The 23,437-nt window shown below is 40.1% G+C and overlaps 1 protein-coding gene across 3 annotated transcripts; it reads left to right on the top strand.

Moving 5' to 3' along the window:
- Positions 1-634: 634 nt before the first annotated feature.
- CEP126 (centrosomal protein 126) lies at positions 635-22,601 on the top strand. Of its 3 annotated transcripts, XM_035116737.2 has the most exons (12): positions 635-910; positions 1,603-1,722; positions 4,885-5,033; positions 8,495-8,585; positions 9,167-9,359; positions 11,583-13,605; positions 15,879-16,040; positions 17,173-17,297; positions 17,887-17,974; positions 18,873-19,082; positions 20,435-20,499; positions 22,127-22,601. In XM_035116737.2, the coding sequence occupies exons 1-12, from the start codon at positions 678-680 to the stop codon at positions 22,220-22,222; spliced, it is 3,555 nt and encodes a 1,184-aa protein (XP_034972628.2). In that variant the 5' UTR covers positions 635-677; the 3' UTR covers positions 22,223-22,601. The 3 variants fall into 3 exon arrangements, with proteins under 3 accessions (XP_034972628.2, XP_060129851.1, XP_034972629.2); XM_060273868.1 differs by lacking the exon at positions 15,879-16,040; XM_035116738.2 differs by lacking the exon at positions 4,885-5,033 and having other exon boundaries at positions 871-910; positions 1,641-1,722.
- Positions 22,602-23,437: the final 836 nt, after the last annotated feature.

Here is a 23,437-nt window from a genome sequence, read left to right as displayed (position 1 = left end):
AAATGAGAGCAGCAGCCCCTAAACATTTTTTAAAAGAAAATAAGCACTGGTTAGGCCCGCGTGTGTATAGGCCCGCATATGTATATACAGTATACATACATACATACATACATACATATATATATATATATATATATATATATATATATATACACACACACACACACACACACACGTATGTATGTGTGTGTGTGTGTGTGTGTATCTCCTTTATATATCGGCCAAAAAAAAGAACACCCCCCCCCCAAAAAAAAGATAAAATATTCGAGGGGAAATATAATATATTCGACGGCGGGGAAGAGACTCTCCCCTCAGAGTCTCCGCCTCGGCGCGGCCCTTGTCTCGGCCCCTGCGCATGGCGCTCCGCCCCTTCTCCTTCTCCTCCTCCTCCGTCTCCCTTGGTTTCCGTTGCGAAGGAAGCGGCGTCGCCGGTTGCTAAGATGGCGGCTGGGCGGCGGCGCCCTGGAGCCAGGCGAGGGGCTTCGGCGGGCGCTTCTGAGGCGGCGGGGAGGGCTCGCTGGAGCCCCCCCGCTGGGCGCTGACGGGGATCCCGCGAGCGAGACGAAGGGCGGAGAGCGAGGGAGTGAGGCAGAGAGAGAAGCCCGAGAGCCGCTGGGTGTGAGGGGACGGCGAAGATGGCGGCGGCGGAGGGCGGCTGAAGGTTCGGGGGCGCGTGGATGGAGCCTGGCGGAGGCGCCAACGGCAACGTGATCGGCGGCAACGGCACCTTCTACTACTACTCCAGCTACGGGCGGGCGCCGGCGGCAGCGGGCGGGAGCCAGGCCGCCTCGGCGTGGGAGGCCGAAGGCGCCGCCGAGCCCGCTGCCCCCGGCGCGAGGAGGGGCATCTCGGAAAGCGGCCCGCCGCGGGGCCTCAGCCGCCGGGCCTTGAGCGCCTTGGGCCCCTCCACGTATCCTCCTCTCAGGGAGGGAGAGGCCGGGGCTCCTGTGGGGCAGGAGGCGAGAGGGCGGGAAAGAAGCGCTTGTTGAGGGAACAGGTGTGGCGCTCAGGCCAGGGCGGACTCAATGAGGACAAAATTTGGCGACCCGGCCCCCTAAATAGTTCTTATTTTCACAATAATTCCTTTTGGTACAGTTGCTTCTCAGGGGTCTTCTCAATAGGCTTGCTGAAACTTCACTAAACATAATAATAATAATAATAATAATAATAATAATAATAATAATAATAGCCGCCTCAGGGTACAGGGCAATATATAAATTCAATCAATAATAAAATAAAGGAACAGAATTTGGTTTTATTATTATTATTATTAACAAAAACAGAAGTTGATTTTATTATTATCATCATCATCATCGATGCTTTTTTGCAGAAAATTAGGTGCCTTACTCAACACCATGAAGTTGTTACAGTGAGTACCACACTTTTTAACAGCAGCACCCTGAAATGAAAAACAAGCACTGAAATGAAAAACAAAAAAGCACCTTCAAGAAATTAAACTAAGTAAATTTTGCAATGTAGTCGAAGCAAAATTCCAAGTATGTTTGGTACTTGGCCAATAAATAATTCCTCCTTATTCCTAAATGTGGGCTGGGTGTCTAGGGTTTTCGCTACAGTTTCTGTTGTCTTTAATGTCATCGTCAGAAATCTAAAGATTCTCCTTGAAAGAGACTTATCAAAAGAGCGTCACGAGTTGCTAAAGGATCAAAGACTGTTTCGTAATCGAGCACGAAAACATTTTCTAGAAACAAATAAAAGGAGGAGGTATGTAAATGTAAGGCATGCTTGATATTTTAGTTGTGGTGGTTCAAGCTACTTTGAAAGGGCAGTTGGTACTGGTAGAGCCCCTCAAGAAACCCTTCTGCGACAGCTACTTGCTTGGAGCAAGGTACTTGAGAGGGTCATGGCAGATGGGTTTCATGTGTATTTGGAGAAATATACTATTTATTCCCATTTCAATCTGGTTTCAGGTCCATTTGGGGCATTGGTTGGTTCTTTTCATTGATCAGCTGTATCAGAAGATATACAGAGGGAGCATAGTCTTGTTAGTCCTACTGAATCAGCAGATTTTGATAGTTGGACCACAGTTTCCTCCTTCATTGGCTCTGGTGGGCTGGCATCAGAGGCACTGTGAAACTCTTGATTCTGCTTCTGGCTGAAAGACGGCTTCCAAGTGGAGGCAACGGGGAGACTTCAGCTTGGCCTGATGGCAAGTAGGTTGTGGGAGCCTGCAGGGGGTCTGTTTTTTCCCCCATGTTGTTTAACATATACATAATGCTGCTGAGTGAGCTCATCAGGCGATATGAAGCATACATAAGTATGCTAAGGATACTCACCTTGTGTCTCTCCCTACCACTTAAATCTGTAGAGGTTCTGCTGGTATTAGAATATCAATGACTGGAGGCAGTAATGGGCTTGATAAGGGCCAATAAACTGAAAGTGAATCATAACAAGTCAGATGTCAGTATTTAAATGGTGTAAAACTGTCTGTGGACAAACGTCGGCTCCCTTGGCCAGTAAAGAGAGATGAGTGCTGCAATCCCAGAGTCGTTCGTGACTGGACATAACTGTTAGGAATCCTTTTCCTTTACCTTTAATGTCCAGTAATTGAATAGATGGCCTGTTCTGGCTGGGGTTACATTTGCTCTGAGGAAACAGGTGCACATTCTGGGGTTGCTGTAAAATTAATCTCTGTTACTGGAAGCCCAAGTGGCTTGGAGCTCCAATACCAGCTATGGTCATTCTTGGACAGGGATAGTGTGGCTACAGTGATCACGCTCTGATAACCTCAGGTTGGATCACTGTACTGTGCTCTTTGTCAGTCTGCCCTTGAAAAAGGTTTGGAACTGCAGCTGATACAGAATGCTACGGCAAGAGCACTGACAGATTTGCCAGCAGATCACCCAGTTCTGAAGAGTCTGCATTGCCTTCCTGTATGCTATTAAGTCAATTTCAAGTGTTTAATGTTGACTTGAATGGCGTAGGAAGGATCCAGTTACCAGAGTGCCTCCCTCTGTATCCCCCTACCCAGGCCTTACGATCAGCTGAAGAAGCCCTGCTGCTTGTTTCATTGCTGTGTGTGATTCATGTCTCTGTGACTTATAAAAAGGCCTATATGATGGTGGCTTCCTTGGCTGTGGAATGCTCTCTCACTTAAAATTTGACTGGTGCCTATATTGATTGAATTTTGTTGCCAAGTAAAAACTACCTCTCTAGCCAGGCTTTTAATGATGTAGGATATGTTAAGCCACAGATACCTGGAGGAAAAAGTAGTAGTTGTAACATTTATGGATTTTATATCATTTGAATATTTTATTGCTATTTATTTTATTTGCTACTTGTTTTATAATTGCAATACCCTGCCCTGGGATCATTTGGTTTGATAGAGTAGAATAAAAATGAAGCAAATAAATAAAAAACGGTAATGTTCAAACGATACTCTTGAAACTTAGAATTTATAAAATGCTGCAGATTAGCTGAGGTCCTAAACTAATGATGAGTTTCCAGTGTGGCCATGAAAATCTAAGAAGTAGGAAACCATGGCTTAAAGTTTAAATTAAATATAAATTTATTTCAGGAAACACAGTGTGGCTAGAATAAAGATTATCATACCTAACACTTAAAGTGGTGGCCTTTTGAAATAAGTGCTAAGCTAAATTATACCTGGAAGATTGAGTATCTTGTTGTTCACTTCTTGTTACACTCTTGCTTTGCCCTGCTGCAGTCAAGAAATGTTCAGAGTTCATTAGTTTACACAATGTGAAATAGTATACATTCATGTAACAGTAGATTCCTTGAGTCAGTGCCTGTGTTATGAACTGCTGCTAGTATTACTTTCTGACATTATACTCTTCTTAGTACAAGAGGCACTTGGTACAGATTTCAACAAGCAGGAACTTGCGATAAATCACAGATTTAGAGAGGGAGTTAAAGAATAGGGGCAATGCAGTGGACTTATTTTTATTAATTAAAATAGTTATATCCTGCCTTTCCTCAAGGGAGCTAAAGGTGGCCAACAACTATAAATTAAAATGATAAACACACGAGAAAAATAATACCCCCAAAAAACAGTAATGAATCCCACCCTGGGACCACTTGATTTAATGAAAAAAGTTGTAGCTTATCCTCAACACAGACCCTAAGTCCAAACAGCCACCAAAAAGCTGAAGGAGGCACATTCTACCTGATAGGAGGTTGATGGGAAACTAGTCTCCACCTTGTTGGGATTATTTGTACATAGAATAATTTATAGTTTTCAAGGATTATATTCTTGTACTGTTAGAAATCAAGCTTCTATGCCAAACAAAGGAGTAAATCTCCCCTGGATTCACAAAGCCCCAAAGGAACAGAATATACACTTTAATGTATATATGTTATCCCTTGCTTGATGTGCCAAGAAATATAATAAAAAGTACTGTTAGAAAGGTTTATTCAAACAGTAAATCCTTATACATTTTGAATGCAGCTCTTCACTCATTACTATAGACTTTTCAGCTAAAAATCTGAAAGATTATTTGTTTTTTATTTGTTCTTTATCCTGGGGGTGCCACATATGCTATTAATCAGATCTAGATACTCCATGGTAGCTTATTACTTCCTTTCCCAGTACTCAAAGGTGAACTTGCAGATACCAAGAGGGAAATCAGTGATTGTCATGTCAGGGAATGGGTGTTTAAGTGGGTGGGTGTGGGTGTAGAGAGACAGAGATGGGGAGGCAAGGTCTGTGCAATGCAAACATGCCAATGGAGCCAATCCACACTCTTCCTGGCACATGCCAGGAGAGAGGTCAGGACATGACTGAGTTTGAAACATCCTTCTTAATATGAATCACTGATGTATTTGGAGAAAGAAGGATTTAAGCAAAATGGTGTGAGCCACTTACCATGGTGATTATTTTTATTGAAAGCCATAGTTGTTTTTACACAGAGCACTTGAAGAAAAATGGAAAGACGTTGAAGAAAAAGAACAAAAATTCAGAGAACAAATTTTGCTGCAGAGGAAACTGAAACATCAGGAAGCAACTGAAAGGTTCCAGCGTGGTCATATTCCACTTTCACAACGGAAGAAAGTAGAAGGTTTGCATATTGCAAATGCAGCTATATCTATAATGCTTGCATTATAATGCATGCTAGAAATAGTTTTCATTCCAGATTAGTATCCGTCAACAGACAATTTTTGCAATACCTAGGGGCCATTCCATAAAAGTATAGTAAACAATCAAATCTATTATTCCTTTAAAAAAGTTTAGAAAGTGAAATAATGTTATCAAAAAAACAAAACACCATGCCCACAAGAGTGTTGGTGCTGACCTTTAAAGCCCTAAATGGCCTCGGTCCAGTATACCTGAAGGAGCGTCTCCACCTCCATCATTCTGCCCAGACACTGAGGTCCAGTGCCAAGGGCCTTCTGGCGGTTCCCTCGCTGCGAGAAGCCAAGTTACAGGGAACCAGGCAGAGGGCCTTCTTGGTAGTGGCACCTGCCCTGTGGAACGCCCCCCCCCCACTAGATGTCAAAGAGAAAAACAACTACCAGACTTTTAGAGGACATCTGAAGGCAGCCCTGTTTAGGGAAGCTTTTAATGTTTAATAAATTATTGTATTTTAATATTTCTGTTGGAAGCCACCCAGAGTGGCTTATACCCCACCCAGATGGGCGGGGTATAAATAATAAATTATTATTATTATTATTATTATTATTGATCCTGCAGAATGCGTTATTGTAAGCTTAACTTAGCTATCTGAATAGCCAAAAAGGTCAGGAACAACGTACCAGATAATGAGAAATATATATAAACAGGAGGAAGTCTATACTTTTCATAATACTGTTTTAGTGTATTGACTGACCCTTGGATTGTTGGGGTTTTGAGTAGTGACTTCCTTACTGCCACTTCTGATTAATCCCATGTATGCTCTTGGTGGAGCCAATGCAATGCTCTTGATACCTGGTGGAGCCAGGAGAACAAAGCGGCTGCATCTTACCAGCTGCTTCTGCCTTCCATTATGCACTTGCCTAACCAGGTCTTGGTCTCTGCTCCAGCAGCGTAGCAACCCCCACCTGGGGTGGACCAAAATTGTTGAGTTGTTTTTTTAGGAAAGTTGTTGAGCTTTCAGGGCAAGGGGAAAGGTGGCAGAAAGAAGTAAAAAGTGCTCTAGCCACTTTTAGCTTTGGCCACAGCCTCTGCTTTTGTGCAACCACTGATGGGGTTTTCCCATACATCATTGGATGCAAAACAGCTGGCAATCCCTGATCTAGTAACACAGTTGTGAGCACAGAAATAGGTTTCCAAAGGTAAATCTACACTACTGACAGTGTAAAAGGCTGCTGTGCTTTGGGAGCACTGCATCTGTGGTGCAAGTTTGGATCTCCAGCCTAAGATTAGCTGTGTCAAAACTGACCATTTTGATTGAGCATTAGTTTTGGAGGGTGCAGTGCTTCTTCAATGTTAACCGCATCAAAGAGCAGTAATTTTAGGGGTGAAGAGACTGTGCAATGTGGAAGACTTTGAATCTTGTGATAATATAACCACTGGCACATGTGCTGACTTTGATTCTATGATTCAGCCTGCAATCAGTTTTTCTGCACTTTTGTATGTGATTCTTTTCCTTGGAAACCTGGGTGTCCTTGTAGGGGTGTGTGTGCCTTTACTGTTAGTGACTAGGATTTCAAACTGTTTAAACTCAATAATTTCAAATTACTTCATGTGTCTTTGAAGTTGGTTTCATACGTGAACAAAGTTCATACTTTGGCAGTCCAATGAGATGTAATACAGTAATTTTGTATATTTCAGGTTTTTTTTAGTATTTAAATACAGGATCCCTATTTCAAACTTGTTTTTGATGACACAGCACAACAGTTCTGAACGATTCACAAACACACCTTTGGTTCTGCTCCAGTCTTTATAATTCTCATGAATGTACTCTCTCAGGGGCATCTAACAGTTGTAAGCACAGACAGTATGATATCTCAGTCAATTTTCCAAGGTTGAAACTATGTGATATGGTATTTCACTTAAATATTCTTCTCCACTCAGGAAGTCATGAGTGCATCACCTCCGATTCTCAGTGGATGTTTCCTATCCACTGATCAAATGAAAGACAAAAAAACCTAGCATTGGTAATGATGCATTTTGATTTGACTGTGAAACTTCTCCAGGGATTTCCTACTTGTTTTTCTTGTAAAATTCATACACTAAATTTATACATCAAAACTTTTAATGGTTAACGAATTAACGTCATTGTGTGTACATGTTTCATCATAATTAATTATTGAATTAAAGGAAGCTACCCATGAATAGTATTGTTGATATCAATACCAAGCCATAGCTCAGTGGCAGAAATGAGCTGGGAGCCAGAGATTTTCTCCTTTGTGTGGCCTATTGGGTGCAGAAATTATTTAACTGCTGCATTTTATTTATATTACTTTTCAAAACAAGGGTGTATTTTCATATATTTCCTGCTTTTTTATTTCATTACAGTGGTACCTCGCCTCGGTTTATGAACACAATTGGTTCCGGAAGTCTGTTCATAAACTGAAGCGTTCATAAACTGAAGCGAACTTTCCCATTGAAAGTAATGGAAAGTGGATTAATCCGTTCCAGACGGTCCGCGGAGTAACCGTTCATAAACTGAAGCGAACTTTTCCATTGAAAGTAATGGAAAGTGGATTAATCCGTTCCAGACGGGTCCGCGAAGTACTTAAACTTCAGTTCATAAACTGAAACATGGGTGTAATTGCTTCCGGAAGTCTGTTCATAAACTGAAGCGTTCATAAACTGAAGCGAACTTTCCCATTAAAAGTAATGGAAAGTGAATTAATCCGTTCCAGATGGGTCCGCGGCGTTCATAAACCGAAAACTCATAAACCGAGGTGTTCATAAACCGAGGTTCCACTGTACTGATATTTTTATGAATTGTTAAGCCACCTTTAATGTCATTTGTGGCAGAAAGATAGCATGCAATTTAGAAAATAATAATTTTGACAAGACATTTCTTATAGTCACTGCCCTCCTCTCCTACCTTTAGCAGGGCTTTCTATTTCCACCTACCAAAAAACAGCTACTGGCACAATCTACCAGGAAGTTTTTTTATATGGACCCCATTAAAATGAACTGGACTGAAATAAATAGTACAAGAAGGCTATCATGGATTGTGCTCTTTTTTTGTCCCTTATATTGAATTCTCCGTGTTGCAATTACATATGCTTAATTTAGTGGTCCAGTATCATTTGTAAATTTAGCCTTAGTTGTAAATACACTATCATTATCGGATGCCTCAAAAATTCAAAAAACAGTTTAGGAATTGCAGTAATTGTTGATGCATTTAAATAAGTCAGAGTGTGCAGAGTTTGCAAAGCCATGCTCTATGGGAACAACAAGGCAGAAGAAGTTAAGGATTGTAGTAGTGGAGGGCTGATGTGGGCATAATTTTAGAATTGTAGGAGCTTTCTGGTGGAGGGAAACTATTCCTGAGTTTGTGTGTTTAAAAGCTTGACATTTTATTAAATATTTCTAAATGCTGTCCTTCTTTTTAATTCCTAGTGCAGAGAAAACCAGAATCTAAATTAGAAGAGGCTTTAAAGAAAATTCAAGTAACAGGATTACATTTGTCACCATCCAAAGTCATTGGAAGGTACATATTTTATTTGTTTAATTCAATCATAAAATTGTTGTGGTACTTGTGGGCGAAAGCTAAATGGAAGAACTGCTGGGTGGGAGGAGGGAATGGGAAATTTCCCCTCCATTAATTTCTATAAATTAACGTATTAGAATCCAGGCCCGATTTTGGGTGATCCTTCATTCAACAACTGCCACATCAAATCCCATGTTATTCAAGGTCCCCACAACTCTCCTAAGAAGCTTTTCAGAGGTGCAGATAGCTGCAGGAAGGGGCAGAAAACTTGCTTTCTATGAAGAGGACACATATTTCCCCCCAAAATATGCATTTAGCAAAGCAAAGTAAGAACTTAACAGAGTATTAAAAAATGCAGCTAAATGCAACATCAGCAGAATCACTTTATTCATAGTTTGGGGCAAATTTTTACTGAAATATGTTTTCACAAGTACAGTGTACCTTCTATAGTACCTTGTAGCTACTAAGTTAATTTTAGTGTGCAGAATGTTTCACTTTAGATGTAATTTTTTACTGTGAAACTTTTCATGAAACTAGTAAAAATGTAGCTGGAAGTGACTATAATGTTTCTTCTCTGCAAGAGCTGCTGACACAACTTCCTCAGCTACTAGAAATGATCCCTTTTCCTGGAAACAGAGCTCAGTGAAAGCTGGCTGTGATAGGATAATGCAGGAAAACAGTGGTTCAAACCTGGACAATTCCCAGCTTCTCTTCCAACAAAATCTGAATGAAATGCAGCAGCAACTACAAGAACAACATTTCAGCAACCTTCAGGTATGATGTCCTGGCAGTTATTTACATCCTCTTAAAGGTGCAATTCATAAACCATCCAAGTAGGAGTACCTAATGTACCAACTTTTAAGACCCATTGCACCTGCTTCAGTGCCAATTTAAAGATCTAGAAGCCCAGGACTTCTATCACCTTGAAAGGTAAAACAGCATGATAACCCCCCACACAAGTAGAACTTCACATGAAAGGACATTAAAGTGTTAACAGAGTCTTCCTTATCCTAGGCATGTCACCCCGTGAAGGTGCACATCACTGCTGAGCCAGGTGTGTTGCAGTATCCTTAGCTGAAGTTGCTGTTACAGTTGCTTTATCAGTCAAAGAGCATCAAAATCCATTCACTGCTAATGTTTAGGTTTCTTTGAAGCAACTGTGCTCAGTTTGGTCTGCTGCTTGAATTGCATAGCAATAGTATAAACAACTTCTTTTTCTTTTGCACCGTTAAATTGCCACTAGGGGCCACTGGGGGGTTTCTGGCAAAGCAGATACAATTTTCAAACTGTTGAAGATAATTAGCAGAAAGGGAAGTTGCTTATACAGTCAAACCTCAGTTGTCAAACGTAATCCATCCCGGAAGCCCGTTCGGCTTCCAAAATGTTTGACAACCAAGGCGCGACTTCCAGTTGGTTGCAGAAGCTTCCTGCACTCAAGTGGAAGCCACATTGGACGTTCAACCTCTGAAAAACATTTGAAAACCGGAGCATTTACTTCTGGGTTTTTTGCATTTGGGAGCCAAAACGTTCCAAAATGGAGGCGTTCAGTAGCTGAGGTTTGACTGTAAATATGTAAGAGTTTAAACATACAAACAAATGCTACAGAGTAACTACTGACATTGTTTCACTGTGGTGCTTTGCTCTGAAACTCACTTTTAATTAAGCAAGGGTGAGTGGAAAGCAATAGTTGAATAGGCTGCTGTAGTCAGTCAAAATCATTGCAATTGACTGTACACCATATCTGTATGATTATACATTGTGGTCCTCTCACTTTGTGGTTTTACAGGTCTGGTAGGATTATAAAGATTCCTAAAATCCCCCCTTTTAGGGCATATTAAAAGGTCACTATGCCAATATGAATATTGTTTCCTATTAATATATCCCTTTAAAATCAAACAAAATTTCAGTTCTAAACCTAATTCACTTCTAAACCAGAATATTGCTGCAATATAGTCACCACAGGGTTTGTATGCACTTTTTTGTGATTTTTGAGGTATAGCGCCTGTTTTCAAATAAAATTCAAGGGCCTGCAATAAAAATTACTGGACTGATAACCACTAATATTTTTTATCGCAAAGAAACAAGCTTTACTGGTTCTTAATTATAACCAAGGAAGAGATAAGGTAAACTATTTTTATAAGACTTAAGCTGAAAACAATGAAGCAAAATCATCATTAGTTTGGATGCTATTGTGGTTTCCAGCTATCTGATAAATTTTGTAAAACACATTTCTATACCTCCCTTCGTTTCTCAAAGTTGTTCACAACAAATTTTAAAAATGTTCTAATACCTTAAAGCAACAAGTGCAGCAGCATACAGATACCAGGGCAAATACAACAAGATGGTATATTAATGGCTAGCAAAGGCCTGGAAAAACAAGTGAGCTTTTAACAAGCACACATTAGCACTGGCGATTAACTTATTTTATTCCTGCCAGGTTGTATATCCCAGGGGCTTTCATGGGTAATTTCTGTCTAAACTTGCAGCACCAGACATTTGAAAAAACATTCAGCTAAATAGACTGAAATTAGAGCTAAAAAAATCTCAGGCATGTGGCTGCCTATAAATTTGATATACAATTGAAATTAGTTCATCCCTGTGCAGAAGTGGCACCCAAAATGTGTGGTGTATGAGAACTTGCAATGTTTTTCTAGCACTGAAAATCAGTGACCAAATAGAAGCTCCAGTTAAGAATACTAGCTGTTTGTGACATTTTTAGCACACTTCATCCTGTATTCAGAATGACTTAAAAAAATATATTTGAAATGTATTCTTGAAAAATTCTACAGTTTTCTATCAAATTATTCCCAATGTCTTTTCCCTTTTTGATTTGGTAAAGAGTGTCCACAAGGACATATTGATGTTTATTTGAAATGCAAACCTGAAAATCTTACTATTCACACAATAAACCATAAGGATTTCCCTAATTTTCTCTTAAACTTGACCAAGATGAAATGTCTTGGTGATATTTATAAGCTGTTTGCTTTTCTGTCTTAGGATTTTCATCAAGAAGTGAATGAAATAGCCCGTACAGAAAGTGTTTGCAGTGTGGACAGTCTTGAGGCTGCAGAACCAAATGAAGGTTGTACAACACCCAGTGAAATATCTTCTTTATCTGCACAGTTGGACTCCTCAGTCCACAATTCAGAGGAATTACAGACTAGAAATAAAAGTTTCTCTGATGAAACTGACATGACTTTTTCTAAAAATCAGCATGTAAATAATTGGCTTACAAATTTAAATACCTCAAATTTCCAGACAACCTCCCCCTTTCGTGATATTTTAATAAAATACAATGTCATACCTTCTGACGAGGACACATGCAGTCCTGATCAGAAATCATTTGTTCAAAGTAGGTCTGAACAAAGAGAGACTGCGAGAGATGCTTCCGATGAGAATCTAACTTTTGCACAAAATGAAAGAGAAGAGAGAAGTTTTCTGTCAAAACGTCCATCTTCAGGCACGATTAGCACAGAGGTTCCTGTAGCTACTGACAGCCCGGTACACAAAATAAACAAAGCTTGGGCTGTCCCTGATCCTTCAGTTGTTTCAGTACAAGAGAGAAATTCTCAGCTTCCCCAGAACAGAACCTCATCAGCACAAGTCTCCTGTCAACAAGCAGCAACCCCTGCGGTCTTTCCTACTGCCCCTTACAATAACAGCTTCTCAATTAATTGCATGGAGAAGAAGGGAAATGATGATTCAGCAAGATGTACTGAAGATATAGATGGTGTGACAAATGCTAAACATGAAAATGTTGTAGCATCTTTGCTTGAAGATATGTGTAAAGGCTGTATAAATCAACAGAACGCTAATGGAGATAATGAAATGACTAAAAATAGTTTATCTGTGTCGCATGAAGATTCCACTGCTAATTTGTCTGATCTTGACCAACAGGGGAACAACCCCAATGAAGAAAAAGTAGTGAAATTTCCAAAAAGCATATTGAAAAAAGAATCTAAATATGAATTTGGCAATTTCAAGGCAGTGGTTGTCAACAGGGGGGTCAGATTTGGGACTCAGACTGTGATTCCTAGAGACAGTGTTGAATTGGCAAAAATGAAAGGGAAAGATGCAGAGCAAAAGAACTGTAAAAAACTTAGGTGGTTTGATGAAATTAACAGAGCAGGGGGTGATGAAAAGCATTCAGAACAAAATATCATTGAAATACCTCATGCACAGCCCAGATCACCTGTTTCCCAAATTAGAGCTGCCACTTCTAGAACTAATGTTAGAAGCATTCCCGCTTGCACTCTCAATTCTGTTTTTCCAGAATATCTCCAGGAGAATTCTCAGGCATCTGCAAAAAATGCTACTGTTAAAGACTCAGAAAAAGATAATGGGATGCAGAATGCTTTTGTATCTACAGGATATCATGTTGCTAGACAAGCATGGATGGCGCCAAGAGGTGAAGAAATACCCCTGCTATATAATTGTGAACTAAAAAATCCCAAAAGCAATCCATGTAAAAGTAGAACAAAATTGATCAAAAGACCAAAATCTGCCAAAGCCACATCAACTTTCACAACTAAAAACCGAAAGGGCACCATTATCCGACCACAGTCAGCTAGCGAAGCCACAAAGGTTATGAAAACTCAGGGCAAAATCATGGCACCTCACCCACCAAGCAAGCCCATACCAGGCAAAAAATTGGATGAAAATCCAGACAGTGTGTCTCAGTCAGGAAATCTTTGGAAAGCTCACACAGATACTGAAAACAGTCATTTCTTGCCTGAAGGTCAAGATTTATGTTCAGATACTACAGATTCTCCATCTTCAGGTACTGCTTGCAATTCACAGATGGCCACTATGCGACCTTCGTATAGCATATTTACCTATGAGCTGTTGAGGAAGAAAAAGGCTACTGGTCAAGCAGTTGCCCGGTGCAACAGCTTTCCAAAAGGAAACTCTGTGTACTCAGAAAATGGATTATGTCGAGATCGCACACCAACCGATGAAGAAATCACAGTTTTGTGGCAAGGAGTGCATCGTGCACTGGCTCAAAAGGATGGTGCTGCTGGTAAGATTTATGTGTTTTCACTGATTTAGAAGGATTTATAAGATTGTGTATTTGATAAAATGAGAACTAATAACAGAGGGTCCATTCAGAGGGATTTTGAAAGAAGTTTAATTTCAGGCATATTGTGCCAATCTTACATTATCATTAGAAATAACAAGGGCAGGAGTGTACTGAAAGAGAAAGACCAGACTGGACATACTTCCTTTCAAAATCCAGACAAAAATTGTTTCTAACAAGTGGTATTCTGCCCGTTCCTGGTTTTAGCCAGTCCCTGACCATGACATTTACAAATAGGTGTGACTAGCTCAGCCCTGATGAATGGTGCCACAGTGGATAAAACCACGGTGCCATTTCTGACTGGAGGATAAAAGCTCCTTTTGAATTTTTAGACGTAGAGCTGAATCAAGCCATCCCTAGTGCATTTTCATATATAAACAAGCTCAGCTCTCTGTTTGGAGGAGCCATGAGCAGGCTGCCCTCACCCAACCCAGCACCTCCCACCGTTTGGGCTCCCTGATGTTAACAATACTGCAGCCACCTCCTTCCCCCTCACAAGCAGGCTTATATCACAGTGGGCCTAGAGGCAAGTAAGTTATCAGCTCTGCTCAACACTGGTGGCTGCCATATTTATCTCCCACAGCGTTGCTGACCTCGACTTGCCAAATGGAATGAAGTAGCCATTTCCTCCTAGTACTTTTTAGCGCCAACATCACCAGATTAGCCCACTTGCAAGGGGAAGGAGAGGCTGACAGCTACAGGAGTTCTCAGTGGCAGCAGGTACTAGAGGCAGTCCAGGCAGGATCAGTGTGGCAGAGCTTCATGCTCTGGCACCAGGGGGCGGAGAGCAGGCAGGGGCGTGGCACGCCGCCTGCAGGGGCATGGCACCCAGCGTGGGCAGGGGGGCAGCCGCAATGGCACCCCACCGGGATCGCACTGCTGGGGGCGGTGCGCTCCCCCCGCTCCCCTCTTCCTCCGCCAGTGGGCAGTATATCAGCCCTGGTAGGCCATATCAGGGTACATGTACCCAAGCAGATTTCCCAGTATGTTGTAAATCTCAGCTCATCTGTAATTTCAAGGTTGGATTACTGCAATGAACTCTTTGTGGGTATATTGAGGATGGTCCCGAGCCTACAGCTAGCACGTGACATGATGCCTGGGTTGCTTATGGGAGCGAACTGCCACCAGTATATAACACATTGCCTATGGGATCTGCACAGGCTACCAATCTGCTACAGAGCCAAGTTCAAGGTTTTGGTATGAACATACAGTGGTACCTTGGTTTGCAACCGTTTTGGATTACAACCATTTTGGACTATAATCACGTCAAACCCAGAAGTGTGTGTCCCTTTTTTGGGATTACAACCCCCCCTTTTTTAGGCCCCGTTGGCGAAAGCGCGCCTTGCATTACAACCTGTTTTGGTTTACAAGCAGACCTCCGGAACAGATTATTGTTGTAAACCAAGGTACCACTGTATGAGGCCCTATGCATCTTATGACTAGGTTACTTTAGAGACTGCCTTACTCACTACATACCTAGTAGGCCACTGCATTTTGCAGGAGGATCTCCCTGAAGTTCCTAAATTAATATCAGAATCCCACTACACAGTAATTTGAAGCAGGTGTAGCTGTCACTGTTAAGTGAAAAGCATCCCTATTGAGATACAACAGGTGCCCACTATCTGGAGTTTCCAGAAACAACTGAAGATGCTTTTGCTTCACTTTGCCTTTCCAGCTGGATGTTGGGGGAGCGGGGGGGGGGACATGTCTCTGCCTATTGTGTTGTATTGTATTTAAATTTACTTTTACTTGTTTCACTTGTTTTGTTTTATGGTTGTTAATTGCCTGTAAATTTATTTGAAATGTGATTTATTAATTCAACAACAATATTAATATAATAGCTGTTTTCTGATATAACAGATTGCTACTAATGAAATGAAAGTTAATTTTTGTAAATGACTGAGTGCTTTGGCTGTCATCTAACAGAGTCCTTGACAGTGTGCTTAAACTTGTGGTGCTTCAGTAATGAAGGGAGATTGGATGTGCCTTGAGTGAATGTTTAACTTGCACATTCGTACAATGATTTGGTCTAATCATCTGCTGGTAAATTAGGTCTTGCTGCAACTTTACCCCACACGCCTTAAAGCAATTGAGTGAAACAATACAGTTGGTTGTAAAACACACACACATTCCTGACTAATTAATGAACTGATGAGTGAAGTTAGCCTGGCAATATAATTTCTAAATCTTCTTGTGTGTTTTTCCTTTTCTTTCAGGAGATTCACAACATTGTATTACACTCTGTAATAATTCAAATAATGGTGACTTGCAACCCACTAGACCTAATGTGACTCACATCACAATTGATGGTGGCAATCTGATGGGCAATATTAAATCAGGTGTCAGAGTGAATCCAATATTTGCTTCTCCACCAAGCAGTAAGGTTCTTCCTTTATCAAATTTTGTTGGGGGTGGAGAGAGAAAATGAGAGTATATATAGGCCAAATTTAACGAATCTTGAATAATAAAGCTTATACAGTAATATATGTATAGTCAATGAGCCGTGTATGAAGTTTGGTTTGAGTCTGTACCCTAGTTTCAATTCTGTATTTTCCGCACTGGCAACTTTTTGAGAGTAAAAAATCTAGAAGGGTACCTGGGATAGGCATGTATGGTTGTGGAACTTTCCTAAGTACTGAGAGTTCATATTGATAAATTAGAGTATGCTGGTATATTCTGAAGTGGTTTCTTCTATAGCTCACATGCTAATCGAGGGCTCTATTCATGAAAATTCTTTTGTGCTTGTCTTTTCCAAACATTCCTTTAAACTATCAGCACTAGTATAATTTTTAGTATTTTTACCACAAGAGGAAAATTAGAGAATTTGAAAATAAGCTAAATTAACCAATATATCCTTAACGTTTAACTCCATTGATTTGAATTCGCTCCCATCAATAAACTAAAGCTCTATTTAATTAATCTACCAATTAAAGTTTGCAGCTCTAGTTATAAACTACCCCAAATGTTGAACCATAGCTTAGTGGTTGAGCACATTCTTGCCTGCAGAAGATTCCAGGTTCAGTCCCCATCATCTCCTGCTAAAGGAATCTCAGATAGTTGGACTAGGAAAGCCCTCTGCTGGAGACCTAAGCCCCAAACTAGATGTGATGGTGGGAGATGGTGGGATTGTCTTTTTGTAAAGAGTAAATAGAAGTGGTTTGGAATAGAGCCGTGGTACAAGAGGAAGTTTTTGTTGTTTTCCTCACACGGCTTTTCTCTCTCAAACAACACACACCCAGAATTGTACATTTGCTCCATGAGGCAAAACATATATGTACCATACAAGCAGGTTTGCCATCTATCTTGCTCAACATTACTGATATAATCCAAAAGTAAACTCAAGTTAAGCCATCTGTATTCCTTTTTTCTGCATATTTATTTGTTACTATGTTTCCCTATATGTGTTCGAAGTGGCTTATAAACAAAATATAACATTGAAACTATAATTATAATTTAAGTATAAAATAATAACAAGGTGCGTGTTTTGTGGTTCTTTTTTATCCTTTTCAGCTACTTTTGCCATGACAAGACGAAAACAAAGTATTGAAAATAATGAAAATAAACGCAAGGCTCTTTTAGAACAGAGGAGACAAAAGGCAGCCTCTGCAGTATGGAAGCCCACTAGTGTCGTACAGGTATATCTGAAAAATTTCTGACGGAAAAATATCAAAAGTTGCTGTCCTAGGAAAATGGATTCTGTATCATGCAGTTAAAAAAAATATGAACAATATGCTGAAGAAAATTTAAATGTTACTTCCAGTAGAAAAGAGATTCTACAGTTATCTCTAGACCTCTTGCTTCCACTTCTCTAAAAAAGGCAGAATGTAGAGAGAGGGTATTCTGTACATTGTAAAGGAAACTCTCTGGTGGAGTCATTTCACAAGTAACTGTTCAGGTTTACTATATCCTGAACATACTTGCATATGTAACCTGTTCATGGGTTATCATAGAACACCATGTGGGAATCCGAGTTAATAATCGCAGTATTAAATTTTTCTGCTGTAGTTCAGTATCACCACTATCACAGGTTAATGTTCTCCAGAATACAGCAGCATATGTTATAGGTAGGGGTGTGTGTGTGTGTGTGTGTGTGTGTGTGTGTGTGTGTTTTAAGGCTTTTTCATCATTTGATTTTCATTTCAGAGTAACGTTAGCACTTCTGGACCATGAAATGCCAGGATTATTTTTTTCAAGCAGTTTGATAATAAAATTCTTTTTTAATAGAATACGACACAAGCTGTGAAACGAGCACCACCTCATTGTGCAAATGATACAGTTCAAACCATGGGTGGCACCAGTAATTCTGATGAAGGTAATGCAGCATGTTTCAATCTGACTGTTGCTATGAATTATTATTTTAAGGTTCTTATTATAAACTTATTCATTGCTAAGTATCATGTGTCATTCCCAATTAAGGAATATCTTTGAGTTTTGCTAATAAAATCCCATGTGTAGAGTGCTTGTAACAACAAGGTGTTGTACATAAGTCAAAGAAAAAGACACAGTCTTAACACATAAGAGGGTTGCAGATAGTAAGAAATGCTAAAAAGTTTAAGAACAGTTAAAGAAAGCCACAGAAAAAAGGCAATTTTTTAAAAAGATTGGGTATCTGTCATGTGTCCATTTCTCACAGAAACATTATAGGAAAGTGATGATAAGGTAAAGGACCCCTGACAGTTAAGTCTAGTCGCAAACGACTCTGGGGTTGCGGCGCTCATCTCGCTTTACTGGCCGAGGGAGCCAACGTTTGTCCGCAGACAGTTTTTCCAAGTCATGTGGCCAGCATGACTAAGCCACTTCTGGCGAAACCAGAGCAGCACATGGAAACACCGTTTACCTTCCCACCTATTTATCTACTTGAACTTTGACATGCTTTCGAACTGCTAGGTTGGCAGGAGCTGGGACTGAGCAACGGGAGCTCACCCTGTTGCGGGGATTCAAACCGCCGATCTTCCATTCAGCAAGCCCAAGAGGCCCAGTGGTTTAGACCACAGGGCATCCTCAAAGACAATTCTAATGTTGCTTGGATAGGGTCATGATGTTCTGTGGGAACAAATATAAATAAAATTATTTGTGAAAAATGCACAAATACATGTTGTTAGCAATGGAGAAAGGTTGTAAAAGGTGGATATTAAAACAAATTGACCCCAGGAACAAATCCAGTTTTTTGTTTGTTTTCTTTCTAACCTTTTCTACATTTCTGTTATTAGTTTCAGACAGTACTACACAGTTTATGCTGGCAGAAAACTTAGCAAACACATCAGCTACAGAAAGTGACATCTTGATTGATTTGGACACAGTTCAACCATACAAACAGACTACAGTGCTAAACAGACCTGGACGGCAAGGAATGAGTGCATTGTCATTTGAAGAGCACAAAGTTCTTCAGTCACTCGACCGCATTAATCAAAAGCTACTTAGTAAGTAGTCAGCAGATCATGCTATGAAATCCACCAGGGTAGTCAACTCTATCAATACAACTCTCTGCCTGTCTTCTTGGTAGTAGGTTCCACTGAGATTAGTGGGTCTTCCAGTAAGTGCACATAGGTTTGCAGTTTAAATGTAAATAAGTAATACTGCAAGAATGATCATTTCAGCTTCCAACTGTGTTGTCTCCCAGTTTTCTAACAAATATACCATGCAGTGGCATAATAATTATTTAGTTACAAGGTTATGTGATAGTGGAACTGCTGTTCCTAGATGCTTTATTTAGCTTACAATACAGAAGATGGGAATGTGACAAACGACCTTTCATTTCCCTAGTCAAATAGTTGCCCCCATTTGCAGCCATATGGCATGTATGCAAGAATCGCATGGCAAGGTATGTTTTTGCACATAAGCACTTTAAAGTACTGTAGATTGGAGCCTCTGTGAAGATGGTAGATAGAGGGGGGTTCTCTAGGCATGAGGACTCCCATACAACTATAATTGGGGTATTCATTTGGTCATGCAAAAGTCCATTATTTTCAAAGGCAAAGAACATCTAAAGTTTCTTCAAACCTTAGAAATTATTATCCAATAATAGGTATGATCTCAACAATTTTCTATCCTTCCTGCCTCTCTCTCATGTTTTAGCTACTCTCGGAATGTTTTGCTACTCACACTCTTATTTCAAACTCTATTTTGATTTATGACAGATCTGAGATTATGCAGGGGATATTGACGGAAGGAGGGGATAAGCCGTTCAGAATCCTTTGTCATTTGCTTTTGAACCCACCTCTGTCAAAGGACAAGCTACCTCTTCCATAGGGTAACCCATCAAATGATGGCTGCCAGACTTAATTCTGAAAGAGGTGCCTACCAAGTGGAATTGGTGGGAAAGTGCCCCTGGCTACAGTGCCACCTTGTTCGTGGATCCCAAAGTACTACATGCCTGCAAACTGAAGAGCCAGAAAAAGCTGAGCTGAACATTTGAGAACATAAAAGAGCTTTGTACTAGAAGAGTTCATATCTCATTTCCCACGGTCACCATTCAAGTGCCTTTTGGAATCCCCCAAGCAGGGGTTATTACTCTGTAGCAATGGGCACTTAATGCCCCACCACTTCTGAGCATAGTTTCATATACTGCCAGGAATTGTAGACATTTATAGACTTCTCTCTACAAATTTGAAATATATAAATATGAAATAAAATGAATGCTTCTGCAGCCCTGCAAAGGGAACAAAAACTGGAGGTAACATAGAGTCTGTATTATTTGAAGGAAGAATAAATTATTGTACACCTTGTTTTTCCCCGCCATAAACTTGAAATTTCTTATTTTATGCAATTTTAGATGTCCATGAAACCATGAAAAAAATCCCATCCTCCACCAATGTTTTACAGACTCTTTCCCCTTTGGTAAGCATACCCATTTGCTCTTCCATTGTAAAATGCATATGAACAGTATGTTGTTTATTATAAAGATGCAGCAGAGATAATCATCCACTTGTACTCTTTCAAAGGCATATGGTTGCCTGCTGTCTGAACCAAAACGCTGGACTACATGGGTTTTAATTTGATCCAGCAAAATGTGTTCGTCTAATATCCTGTAATAACTGTGTGCTAACGCGTGTAACTGTGTCCTGGATGCCTTTTTAAAAAAGAAAAGAAACAAAGCTCTTTTAGGATGGTATGCAAGAATTTAAGGCAGAGAATAGACATGAGAGATTACTTAATACTTTTCCCATCTGCCATTTCCCCATTCCAATCCCTCCCCCCCCCCCCAGCTTAGTGGCTCCTCTGCAATGGAGGCAACTGGAGATCCATCTCAGACTTGCAGTATTTGAACAGATCCAAACCTGGTCTCTGTTCCACAAGACTGAGTTCCTGTAAATCTGGACAGAGTCCAGCCTGCTGTTGGTCTCAACATGCATAAAAGCCTCAACCCAACTGCCTATTTCTTTAGCTATTAATGAAACCCCAGAGAGTGATCCTTGTCTCAGCCAACATTCAGCATCCTCCAGTAGCACTTCAGCAGCTCTATCCTAGAACTGTTTGCAATAAAAGATAAAATTATTGTTATTGTTATTACTATTACTATTAGTTGAGATTCCTGCATTACAGGAGGTTGGACTAGATGACCCTCAGGATCCCTTCTGATTCTATGATTCGGTCGCCCAGAAGATAGGTTGGCCACTTGTCAAATCTCAAAGACCCACTAAGAGCCTAGTCCTTCAATCTACCAGACATTTTGTCTCTAGGTCTGTTGCACCCAGATTCTGTTTGACTACACTTACCCACTTGGTGACTGAATAACTGGCCGTACTCAAACAAGGTGCCTGCTACAGTATTTTCATCCAGGAAACCTTAACGTTGCTTCAGGACTATCTGTACTTGGGCTTGAAACCCAGTTCCCTATGTCACCAGGTCTTGGCTCTGGTATCCAGCATCTCAAAAAAAGAACATACACTGCTCAGAACCTATCCTTATCTCCATAACTTCCAGAGTGGAGCCACCACCCTTCAACTAGTTTGGAGACCCTGCAGGCTGCAGTTATGAAGACCATGAAGATCACTGTTAAGGATAAATAACAGTCTTAGTGGTTCTTCTTTCAGTGGCTATAAAAGGGTGAGGTGGTGAGAGCCTTGAGAACTCTACATAGTTATTCCAGAACAGAGAACCTGTGCCTCACCAGCAAGCTAAGGATAGGTTCGCAGGAGCTATCAGTGCTTTTTTATATGGTTAGAGTCACTACACAGAGATCTAACCTTCGTTCAGAAAGCAAACTTAGTCTCCTATCCATCACAGCAAGGTAGTCTTATTATTGTTGGCTGATTAATATCCTACAGCCTTTTAAATACTGTATGTCTGTGGGAAGAGAGGGTTGTTTTGTTTTGATTTAATTTAATTTAATTATTTACTTGTGTTTTATTTTGTATCTTATTCTGTGAAGTGCCCTGATATCTTTTGATGAATGGTGGTTAATAATAATATATTGTCAGAATACTTTAAGCTGTTTGTGTTGTGTTTTCTCTTCCTCTTCCAGGTCACATCTCCCTCATACATGGACATCATCCCTACCATGCAAAGATACAAGAGCACATCAGGTGACCCTCGAAACCTAACACAGAGAAGATATTGATTTGGTCTAACAGAGGCTATTGAACTGGGATCTATTTTAATATATTCTCAGCTGCTATCTTTGTAACATAATTATTTGCAACATGCCTTAAATGCTATTAAAAACAACTCAAACAAAATAAAGATGTAACACAAGTATTGATTGCTTGTTACCTAGTTTACATTTAGGGCAAAATATACATATATTTTTATATTGCACTTTATTGTAAAATATATTGTATTTTTTTTAAAGAATGGAATACCTCACTTTTAAATGAGTGCTGTTGTTTATAAATTTACTGTACATTTTTAATTAAAAAGAAAAGAAATTATTTTGCTATTGATTAAAAATTATGTATAAGTTCATCTCCCAACTTTATTGCTTTCATTAACTGCTAATAAATTTCTACTACATTTGTAAAAGGTATGTTGTAGAAAATGATAATCAATTATCTGCAGAGCTAACCAGGTTAATAGTGTCATAATGGTTCTACTCCTAGATTCAGAAAACAATACTTTAAAGTCATAACAATGATAGCTTGCTCAAGCGGCTACTTACTGCATCTCTCTACTCAGTGTCCTAAAAGAAAAATGATATGGCTCGCTGAATAACTTGAAGATAACTGAACAATGGTGAAGGGGTTTTGGAATGGTGTGAGGTTTTATCCTAATACAGGAAAGGATTGCAATTGGGAATCCAGGCTCCGCATGACAAAGTGAGAAGCCCTGACAGTTTAAGGGTTTTCATGAAAGTACTGGCATTTTCATGGCAATTGGAGACTATGGAGAGGCTGGTGGTAATCTTCAAAGATACAAGTGTTTTCTAAGAGGGAATGTGAATTGGTTGTCCTGGTCTTCTGTAAACAATGTGAGAAATAATTAGAACAAATGGAACCACACCCATTTAGGATTTGTGTGTGTTTAAACTTTAGACTAAGTAAATCCCATTTTATAGCCCTGAGAGGCTCCCAAAATGACTTACAAATTGGGAAGATATTTCTAGCTTTCCAAGAAAGATTTGAGGAGACCCTGGCCCTCTTGTGGAGCTCCTAATCTATTGGTGAGCCCTGGCAGCAGTGTCATGTAACAATGCTCCAAACACCACCTGACAACTGCCATCTCTGTTTTCTACAATGCTGCAGGCTGATGATACATTGGGGAAAATTAAAATGGTAACTGGACCCAGCCGCTCAGAGCACTAGACCAGGAAAACAAATTCAAGGATACCATAGGTCAG

The sequence above is a fragment of the Zootoca vivipara genome, chromosome 4 (genome assembly GCF_963506605.1).
Source record: "Zootoca vivipara chromosome 4, rZooViv1.1, whole genome shotgun sequence".
Classification (NCBI taxonomy): Eukaryota; Metazoa; Chordata; class Lepidosauria; order Squamata; family Lacertidae; genus Zootoca; species Zootoca vivipara.
The sequence above is the reverse complement of the archived record's forward strand: the minus strand, read 5'-3'. Positions and strand labels throughout refer to the sequence as shown.

Excerpts from the sequence above, each read along its gene's own strand:
- CEP126 (XM_035116737.2), top strand. The coding sequence starts at position 678 with ATGGAGCCTGGCGGAGGCGCCAACGGCAACGTGATCGGCGGCAACGGC. Across the intron at positions 9,360-11,582 it reads AACATTTCAGCAACCTTCAG|GATTTTCATCAAGAAGTGAA; the intron begins GTATGATGTCCT and ends TTTCTGTCTTAG. Across the intron at positions 16,041-17,172 it reads ATTTGCTTCTCCACCAAGCA|CTACTTTTGCCATGACAAGA; the intron begins GTAAGGTTCTTC and ends TATCCTTTTCAG.